At 43.3% G+C, this 9,946-nt stretch overlaps 2 protein-coding genes across 3 annotated transcripts; one reads left to right on the forward strand and one right to left on the reverse strand.

Annotated features, from left to right (window-relative positions):
* The first annotated feature begins 276 nt into the window (after nt 1-276).
* Nucleotides 277-2,646, forward strand: LOC123047028 (uncharacterized). The gene is made up of 3 exons (XM_044470509.1): nt 277-1,233; nt 1,466-1,692; nt 1,778-2,646. Exons 1-3 carry the CDS (start codon nt 384-386, stop codon nt 2,402-2,404), a joined length of 1,704 nt encoding a protein of 567 aa, XP_044326444.1. The 5' UTR covers nt 277-383; the 3' UTR covers nt 2,405-2,646.
* Nucleotides 2,647-2,740: 94 nt separating this feature from the next.
* LOC123047029 (uncharacterized) lies at nt 2,741-7,066 on the reverse strand. 2 transcript variants are annotated; one of them, XR_006422727.1, is made up of 4 exons: nt 6,549-7,059; nt 5,775-5,918; nt 5,254-5,476; nt 2,741-3,218 (listed from the first exon to the last, which is right to left on the reverse strand). XR_006422727.1 is itself a non-coding variant. In XM_044470510.1 (3 exons), exons 1-3 carry the CDS (start codon nt 6,648-6,650, stop codon nt 5,279-5,281), a joined length of 444 nt encoding a protein of 147 aa, XP_044326445.1. In that variant the 5' UTR covers nt 6,651-7,066; the 3' UTR covers nt 2,741-5,278. The 2 variants fall into 2 exon arrangements, 1 of the variants encoding a protein (XP_044326445.1); XM_044470510.1 differs by having other exon boundaries at nt 2,741-5,476; nt 6,549-7,066.
* Nucleotides 7,067-9,946: the final 2,880 nt, after the last annotated feature.

Here is a 9,946-nt window from a genome sequence, read left to right on the forward strand (position 1 = left end):
GAACATATTCAAAATTCTAAAAAAACAGAGGCTGGTCATTTTCCTGAACCAGCAGCGCACCACAACCGAAAAGAAATGCAATTGTTTGAATGGGCTACGGCCCGCTGCTGGTCGCTGTAGGCGCCGCCTACAGCGCCCAATAGGAAGGAGCTCCCCGGCGCCACTTCGGTTCCATGCTGGGCCGCTGTTCTCGATCTACTGGGCCGGGCTGGGCCTGAGAGAAAGTATATAACACGCACTCGCCGTCCGAACCGTATCCAAACACCGTATCTAGAAAACCATAGCTGTTACCTTTGCCTTCCCCTTCCCCTAAATAAATAGAGCGGCGGCGGTGGTTGGCGGGGCGGCGGCGGCGTGGAGAAGAAAGGAGGACGGGCGGCGAGATGGCGACGGCAGGGAATTCGAAGGCACCGAGTGGCGAGAATCCGTCCTTAGCCGGGGAGCTCTATCAGGCTGCAATCTCTCTGCATCAGAGTATCAACCGGATCGGGGCCAAGGGGGACATGATGTTCGAGATTGGTCGTCTTGACGCCGCGCATCGCGTAACTCTGTTTGAGTTGAGATCGGAGATGTTCGAGCTGTCGGAAAAGATCAGCGGCCTGATGCACGACGCCGCTCGTATTGAAGCTAAAGGTGAGATGGACACTGATGGGAGGTCGTTGATGGCAGAAAGAAAGGAGCTGCTCGATCTGTTAGCAAAGGAGACCAAGGGGTTGTTCGGTGGCAAGGCAGGCAATCTACCCGAATCGATTAGTGAGATCCTACTGAAATTCAGAAATTTTGTCGGTGACATCAATTCAGTATTTGAAGCAGAACAGACCCGCAAGGAGGCAGCGGCAGTGCTAAGCTTGGGCTTCAGGCTACACTTCTTCTCCAAGCAGATCCATGAGCTGTGGCAAGAGATGTGCAAGTTGCAGAGTTTGTTCTCGCCAGAGAACAAAGATGTCATGAGAACAATGATCGTTTTGAAGAATGAGTACCTGCCCCGTATCTGCAAGTTGCAATGGATTGCTAAACGTGTCAGCATGCTGCAGCAAGTGGACCCGGATTTTGATTCCAAGGTGAAATTGATGATGATACAGTTGAAATCTGAATCTTTCTTATCAGCTATGGAGGAGGTGGAGAGGGAACACATATGCAAATCTTCCATGGACGAGGAGGAGAGGAGGTTCGCTGCCTACCGTATGAACTGGGACCGTATATGGGGGCACCACAAGAACTTCGACGACCAGAGTGAGTAAACACGCATCGAGCTAGTTATCTGATCATTGTTAGGTTTCTTGTTCACCTGCTGCATGTTCTTATAAAATGTACCATATAAGTAATCTGGCCTCTACAGCATGATAGGTCTCTAACTCAATACTTAACTGCTGCTTTATTCTTCTTGATTAATGGATCATATAAGTACTCTGCCACTATAGTTACTTAATGATAGGTCTTTGACTCATGCTTAACTTGCATCCAGCGCTTTTGAGCCCCATGCTCTATACACATTGCACACCGCGCCGCATCCCAATTGAAGCTGCAGCCGGGAGTACCTTACAGATCTATTCCATTAAAATCTCGGCAACAAAAAATCTCACATTGCCAGTGGAGGTGTATGGAGTGGTAGCAGCCCGAGATACTGCGGACCGTCATCGCAACCCTATATTCCTTCGCAGAAGTAACTACTGCCAAAGACTGGAAGAAAATGTATGTGTGGTATTTTCTTATTATTCTTTGTTTGTTTCCTGCATTCATGTTGTTGATTAGTTAATAGCAATGGTGATGCTTGCAGGATTCCTTTTTGTGCCTGGATGGCCCGGTTCGTGCGATTGTGTCCATGGGCACTGTGTACTTTGAAATTCAACTAAAAGTAAAGGGCGCATCAGAATCTGAAGATAGAGCATTGATCAGTACTTATTTCTTCTACAACGGTGATAGTTCCGGCGGGCATGTGGCTAAGAACGACTTCTGCACAGTGGAGTTTTGCTGGGAGCAACTTCGGCAGTCAGTGCAGGCTACTATCCTGAGTGTGTTTGTTACATCTGTAGATGGAAAATTGCCTTTTCCACATGGTGGCAGAGTTGTTTGCTCTTCACAACCTCAGGATGGTAATGAAGATATTGCTGGGCTCTCATCCAGGCAAGTTGTGTTGGTTGATTCAGAAGGCGGAAGAATGCCAATCGCTGAACATGGCTATCTTGAGCTGTCAAGAGAAGTGGTTTCTGTGGAATTGAATGGAGAGTTAAAAGTCCTTATAGAGGCCTATTCGACAACACAATCTGTTGAGAGTGCTCAAGTCATCTTAATCACACCTAAAAAATCCAACATAACGAAAGTTGCAAGTAGCCTATATGCTGGTGGCCCTAAGGTGGAGATTACTGTTGCTTGGTCCCTCATTCCGTCGAAGATGCTTAATTGATGAATGATGATGGGAGACTGGACTTGTTGAAAAGATGGTGATATGTGAAAGTTAGGGTCATACGGCTGCCTTTCCTGTAGTTATGTTCAGACTATGTGAACATTTTTAACTGTACTGTCAAGTTATGTGAACCTGTATTAAGTGGGATGTATTAAGCTATGTTATGCTTGACAATCGATCATGTTACTTTCTGAACAATTGTTTATCAATCAAAATCAGATTGGTATCTCCTGTGAGCTACAGCTACAGTGTGCAATAGTCTTTGGCTCTCTGTTTATGTTCCTTGTCCCTGCTTGCGACCAAATATTTCGATTAGGTTGTTTAGAACAGCTATAGTAAGAGATCAAATCAAGGCATTTGGTAGAACTATGCAAATCTGATCTACAATGTAGTACTCCCTCCGTCCGGAAAAGGATGGCGCCGCGTGAATTTTGCAAAATAAATAAAACTGTCTTTTCCCAACATAACCCGCAGTACCGTCCCCTTCCCCCTTTCTGACCACGCTCGCTTGCCCACTCATCGGCGACACCTCGCAGCTTCCCCATGCTTCACGCAACTCCCGCGCGCACTTCCCTTCTCTTTTTCGCCGTGCCTCAACTCCCTTGAGAAAGCTCAAGGAACGACTTCTCCCATTCCTTGAGTCCCTCGTCGTCGCCATGCCGAGCTCCTCCTCCTTTCTCCATGGCGAGTTCCTCCCTGCTGCCTCCTTCCTTTCTGCCATCGAGCAGGCCATGGTGAGCTTGCTCGTCAAGGTTGGACCTTGGTGAGTGTCGACCCCGCGCCGGGGCCGTCCCAACTGACCTTGGTGAGTGCACTGCAGTTCAGGGTTAAGAAAACTTCACTGCACTTGCCAACAGTTCAGGGTTCAGAAAACTTCAGACGTAGCCTGATTAGGAAATTTGACAAACACAAATCTGAAATGATTCTGGAGGCACTTTCTTCTTTCATCTTTCTAATGGTTGCTCCTGTAGCAATTTCCTCTACATTTACTGAAAATAAACTTGATCTACGAAAAATAAACTTGGCCATTGTTTACTGAAAATAAACTTGATCAAGCAAGGTACACATTTCTTCAGTTTAGCATATTCAGTTAACACTAGGATCAATATTCAGGACTATTCAGTAACATGAGTACTCCAAAAACTGATTGCTTTTCATGAAACACTCACTTTCTTGAAACAGATGAACTGATTACTTAAATATTGATTGCTTTTCATCAGTAATCGAAACTTTCAGTAGCTTGTTGACTATGGCTCTAACTGTCATCTCAAAAGAAAGGTACACTTGGCTATGGCTCTAACTGAATTTTCAAAAGAATGATGGTAATTTCTGATTCTATACTTGACCATGGGCGGAGCTAGATGAGTACATGGGTGTACAGATGTACACCCATTATTTCCTATTTAAAAAAGAGTATATATGCCTATCTGTTAAACAATATGGTCTAGCAAATACTCCCTCCGTTCCTAAATATTTATCTTTTTAGAGATTTCAATAAGTAACTACATACGGAGCAAAATGAGTGAATCTACACTCTAAAATATGTCTATATACATCCGTATGTGGTAACCATTTAAAATCTGTAGAAAGACAAATATTTAGGAACGGAGGGAGTATATGATTAAAGTTGTACATGAATGCTCTAAAAATGAGTATATGAAGCAATTCCTTATATACGATTAAATTTGTACTCTAGAATTTTCTACATATATGTTTTCCTAATCATATAGTACAACAACTATTATGGATATTTGTCAAACCATATGTTTAGAGATATATATAACATAAATATGTATAAACTATATAATTTACACAAGTATGAAACACTATTTAATAAAATCATTTTTGTTATAAAGTACAAACTGAATTTAGAGCAACGCGTGAGTATTTTTCAATAATATATATTACAAATATATAATAAATAAATAAAACAACTAATATTTAAATTTGTTATGTTGTTAAGTATGCCAAATAATTAATAAAACTATAATCCTTAACATGATAGTATGATAAGTATAAAATTTTAGTATAAAATATATCAAGAGGAGCGGGCCGATAGATAAGACTGGAATTGGTGAATTGATAAAAATAAAATTGGATTTATCTACACTCAAAATTAAAATGTTGGCTCCGCTGCTGTACTTGACAGGCAAAACTAATTCTCGGGTTATAATATCTTCATTAGCAGAATGACAAGAAATTTGGTACTCCAATCTCAGTAACAGTTCTACTGAATGTACAATGATCATCACGAGCAGCAACAGTTCTACAACAGCAGTTATACTGAATTACAATGATCATCATCATGACTGGCAGCATGACATATTGTTCTGAAAATTTCTGTAACCTAGACAACTGTATATACAATCTGGACTCAAGTACTACTGAATTCGGTTTTTCATGCACCCAAATAATTTTCAGCATGCACCCAAGTTTCAGAAATAATGTTGGCATTTACATAGGGACCATTATAATCTGAAAAATCATGCATGCATAGTGAACATTAAATCATGCATGCAAAATCCGACCATTTATAACTGAAGCCAAGTTTCAGAAATAAGCACTACTAATTTGTTGGTTTAAAATCTGTTAGGAAAGTCACAGGTGCTTGAATATTACAGCTTATACTCACTTGCTCAAATGCAAAAACTATTGCTACCACTGGATTCATTGGATCTTTCTACCCCAAAAATATATATAATATGTTGGGGTCACTTTAGAAAAATCCCCACAAATGCTTAGAATGCATAACTGTCTAAAATGGCTGTTGACAGAAATAGGAAAACTGCCCAATCTGGAACTAAGGAATTCATTACATACTAAGTGAGTTTGTGAAAGTAATTACTTACGTATCATCATAGGACTCAGGGGCTCCTATGACATCATTAAGCTTTCCAAATAACTTCTCCGGGGACTCCCTTTTAGTACCACCAAGTCTGTAAAAGTTGCCTGGAGTATAGTTGCTCTAAACAATTGATAGTAAAGATCATTATCGCTAAAAATGCACTGCATAACAGAACGCTTAGAGCCTCGCTGGGTTGTCTCCATGAATTCAATCATGTTGAATGTCTCCTGCCAGATAAGTAAATCATTAGGATAGTCATAATATGTTACCTTCACATAGCACTTCCTGATGCAAAATGACTTTACAAAGTAATGAGTGAGAGTCTCTATGTTATCACACTTATGACACTACCCACTGTGAAGGTAGTAATGTAGACTAACATATGCATGTTACTACTCTAAATTACTCACCACTTGACTAGTCTTATAGCTCTAGGGAAACATGTATAGATACGGAAACATCTAATCATTACAGCTCTAGGCAGAAAGATTGTATACATGCAATGACTGAAAAGTGAGAACTTACATCACCGCCCATTGGTGGGGTGGCCACGACTCCACCACCGAAGTAATACGACCCACGTGTTCGGTGGTGAAACATTCTATCCTTCAGAAGATTAATGTAATCCAAAATATCACAATCGATGTCAAGCTCAAATTTGGGTAAGGTCTGTACAAAAAACAAGAAAGGCACACATTTAGAACAAAATTCCTGCAGGTAGAAATTGAAAATCCAATTGCTAAGAGGTATCAGCTCCAGAAACCTGTTACACTGAGTGAAACTGAAACAGAGCAGGTTATGGCCCTACATATTCACATATCAATATCCAACACATGTTTCCTATTTTCAGTTCTGGCAAATACAGGAAAAATGAACTGGAAATCAAAAATTCATAGTGCTTTATGTTATTTGGGCTTCTACGTGATTCGTGATGTCATGGATATCAGATTTAAGGCCACGTGCCAATAGAACAGATAGACACTGTAAGGGGCCATGCAAGAATATGTGAGGCCTAAAAATTAATCAATATTATGGTTTTGTTTCTATTACAGTACCATATTAGTAATCTGAAGGTTATTCATAAATAAGAAGTACAGTATATATGTTAAAATCAAACAAATAGAATTCATGTGGTAATGGGAACTCATATTGCATGGTAATGGTCAATCCAATCTTGATGAAATTCAGAAAAGCCTATACAACTACACAAGTAACAGACAAGAATCTATAAAACTAATAAATCAATATTAATCTAGCACATCAACGTCATAAGCTAGGAAACAAATGGCATCAACTCACAGCGAGAGATGTTTGGTCCTCTTTGGCAATCTTCAATCGCTGCCCCGCATCTTCTACAGAGAGCTCGAACTTGGATAGCCTCTTCCCCTTTATTTTGTTCATCTCTTCTGAACTTCCTGCTCAATTAAGGCATCTAGCATTTCTTCTCGCTCCTGCCGGGTTAAAGAAGAGGACGCACCGCCACCAGCGGACTTGTCCTTTTCTTTTTCTTCCCGCCCCCCGTTGCTCCGCCCGTTGCTCCGGCCGCTGCTCTGCCCACCACCATTGCCCCGCGCCTTTCTTTTCCTGAGAAACCCTAGACGTCCGTTGGCGCGGGGGCGGGGGCGGGGGCAGGGGTTGGAGAAGGGGAAGGGGGCGGTCGGCGGTCGGCGAAGGCGAAGGCCAAGGAGGTGGTCGGGGAAGGGTTTAGGGTTAGGCGAAGGGAAAGGAGACGAGTGCGGTCGGCGGTCGGCGAAGGAGGCGGTCGGGGAAGGGGAAGGGGACGAGGGCGATCGGTGGTCGGCGAAGGTGAAGGAGGCGGGGAAGCGGGCGGTCGGCGAAGGGGAAGGGGAAGGAGAAGGGGACGAGGGCTGCGGAAGGCGGTAGAGGGAGGGCGATGTAGGTAGGGTTTTGCGCGCTGGTGGTGTGGGTTCTCAGTTATATTCGGGCTGACTACCACGAGATACCAGGCCCAGAGCTCCATTTCAAATTGGGCCGGCTTTATGAATTGACCCCTCGCCTGCAAGTAAATTATGCACACCTCCGCTTAGGTAACGGGCCTGTGACTGCTTAGCTTTCTGGTTTTGCAAACCCCGGTTTTTTCCTTTCTTTCTTTCTTTCTGTGTTTTTTGTATGGTTATTACTAGGTTTTGTTCGTTTTTATATATTTTTCTTCATTTATTTATCCTTTTCATTTTCTACTTTTTATTTAAATTTTGTGAACATTTATAATTCGTAAAAAAATAGATTGATGAAAACAAATTCCAAGCATTTTCAGATTCTTGAAAAAAAATTGGTGAATTTTTATTTCAAATTCATAATATTTTAAAATATGATAATATGTTTAAGTTATATGAACCTTTTCACAAATTTGCATGTATTTCCCAAATTTGTAAATATTTTCTCAAGTTCTAAACTTTTTCCAAAATCGTGAAATATTTTTTAATTTATAGACATTTTTCCCGAATACGTTAAAGTTTATTTTCATTTCAACAATTTTCCAAAAGTGAAAAAATGGTAGCCGGTATTTTTCTTGCACCAGCAGAGTACAATAGCAAAATTGAGCGAAGCAGTGGGTGAATGGTTCGCGCTAGTGGGCTGCAGCGCACGAGGTTGCATACGTGAGCACTCTAGTGTCTATTATTATCTTTTTGTGCTTTTTTGTGTGGACTTGCCTAAATACCTCTTTCCTTGATTATTTTAGTCTCCTTGGGCAGTCAACCACTTCAGTTGGTCAATCAGATACCCTACTTATTCAATAACTTTCCAAGGCCCATCTCATGGTATCGAAGTTGAAAGAGAAAGTTGTATACCAAATCAGATCAGGCCCCAAGCGAGCCCTAGGCCGAACACCTGCTACAGTGTCGAACGGTGTCATGTGTGCTACAATCAGCAAAGGAACACAATCCATGACCCGGGTCGCAGCCCAACCAGCTTGGGCTGACTGCACCATTGGAAAGACAAAAGTTTAACCAGTTTGTTCGTCCTTATTAGCATGTACTATTGAATTAAATTTGGGATTATTCGTAAAAATTATGGTAGAGCGTGTTATGAGTGTATGTGTGGTGGACTTGATTTTACCAAAGATGATGAAAACATAAACTCACAATCATTTATGCGTTGGAGAAACTGTTTTGTCTTTTGTGCCGAAGCTATTTAGAATCATAGTTTCAAAACCGGATAATTCGAGGGACGTTACTTGAATGCGACTACGTGTACATATGAAGAAAAGGTTATGAGAGTTGTATATGCGAGAGAATTAGGGGTTCTTTTTGTAATGCATGACTACTTAGCTATGGGCTTATGTGTTGCCTTGTAGCGCTATGTACTTGCCCACGGGGTTGTTGGTATTGATTTTAATGCCAAATGTGTTATGTGTATTCCCAGCGTATTAGGGCACTCATAGGCGCCGGCGCGCCGGCCCAAAATTGGGTCGGTCACACCCTGCCCGTTCGATGATTTTGTTCCAACCGTTCAGATCTTATCCCTTTTCTTCGTCCCCAACTCCCACCCCTCACAGGGAATCCTGAAAAGGACAGAGCGCAGTCGCCGCCCGCCCCGCATTTTCTCCATCGGGCCGCTCCTTCGCGAGACGCGACGGTGTTCGTCAGTGTCGTCGGCCCCGGCAGTACCAGCGCACGGTCGCTTGCCGCCCCCCTCGTCTCATGGCCGTCGGGATCGCTGTAACTTCTACTGCGGTTGCAGCTCTAACACTGGCTGGTTCCAGCGCATGGTCCATGTGGTTGTAGCAAAAATCTCTCGCGTCACCGGCTCCAGCTCACCACCATCGTCGACTAGCACCACCATGATCCAGTAAAACAATCTCGGTAACAAAACCTCCTAAATGATCAGTTGAAGCAAAACAAAAAGGCAGTTCCAGCCAACAATAACACCGGTTGTAGCAAAAATGACAGGAAGCAAATCCAAAAATGAGAAGTCGATGTAGCAAAAAAAAACATGTTCCAGCAAAAACAAAATGCTGGTTCCAGCAAAAACCATGTCTGCGGTGAGAGGCGTCCGGTTCCAACAAAAATCAGAAAGCAAAAAGACCATAAAAACAAGTCGATGTAGCAAAAATACTAGCACGTTCTAGCAAAACATTAAGCTGGTTCCAGCAAAGAAACATGTATCGGCTGAGAGAGGAGCGTCCAGTTGTAGCAACAATCACAGGAAGCAAAATTCCAAAAAAAGAGTCGATGTAGCAAAAACGCTAGCAAGTTCCAGCAAAGGATAAAGCTGGTTCCAGCATAACCCAAGTCGGCGTTGAGAGGCGCGTCCGATTCCAGCACCAGTGGATGCCGGTTCCAGCTCTACAAGACATAGGGTGCAACTCTGCCAGTGAGGATTGCAGCAAAAACCATCCCGTCAGCTGCGGCGGGACATGGCACCAGTACCCACGGATCCAGCGCGCCGTCCCGAGCGTGTTCCCCGTCGCCACCCATATGCATCACCACAGCATCTCTGCGCCGGTCGGCTCGCGCACCATGAGGCGCAGCGCTCGTGCGCAAGGGGGGAGGGGTGAGCAGGGGGCTGGTTCGAGCTTGCAGGGATGGCCATCGTCGGCAAGGAGAGGGACTAGGATTGGGAGGCTGGAAGCGATGTTGTGGAGAGGAGCGATGCAGTGGAGATGTGGTGGAGAGGAGCGATGCGGCGGAGATGCGATAGAAGCTCTGGAGTATTCTCTGCAAGTAGATAAGGCA

The sequence above is a fragment of the Triticum aestivum genome, chromosome 2B (genome assembly GCF_018294505.1).
Source record: "Triticum aestivum cultivar Chinese Spring chromosome 2B, IWGSC CS RefSeq v2.1, whole genome shotgun sequence".
Taxonomy (NCBI): Eukaryota; Viridiplantae; Streptophyta; class Magnoliopsida; order Poales; family Poaceae; genus Triticum; species Triticum aestivum.

Excerpts from the sequence above, each read along its gene's own strand:
- LOC123047028 (XM_044470509.1), top strand. The coding sequence starts at position 384 with ATGGCGACGGCAGGGAATTCGAAGGCACCGAGTGGCGAGAATCCGTCC. Across the intron at positions 1,234-1,465 it reads CAAGAACTTCGACGACCAGA|CGCTTTTGAGCCCCATGCTC; the intron begins GTGAGTAAACAC and ends ACTTGCATCCAG. Across the intron at positions 1,693-1,777 it reads GCCAAAGACTGGAAGAAAAT|GATTCCTTTTTGTGCCTGGA; the intron begins GTATGTGTGGTA and ends TGATGCTTGCAG.
- LOC123047029 (XM_044470510.1), bottom strand. The coding sequence starts at position 6,650 with ATGAACAAAATAAAGGGGAAGAGGCTATCCAAGTTCGAGCTCTCTGTA. Across the intron at positions 5,919-6,548 it reads AGGACCAAACATCTCTCGCT|ACCTTACCCAAATTTGAGCT; the intron begins GTGAGTTGATGC and ends TTTTTTGTACAG. Across the intron at positions 5,477-5,774 it reads CCCCACCAATGGGCGGTGAT|GAGACATTCAACATGATTGA; the intron begins GTAAGTTCTCAC and ends CTTATCTGGCAG.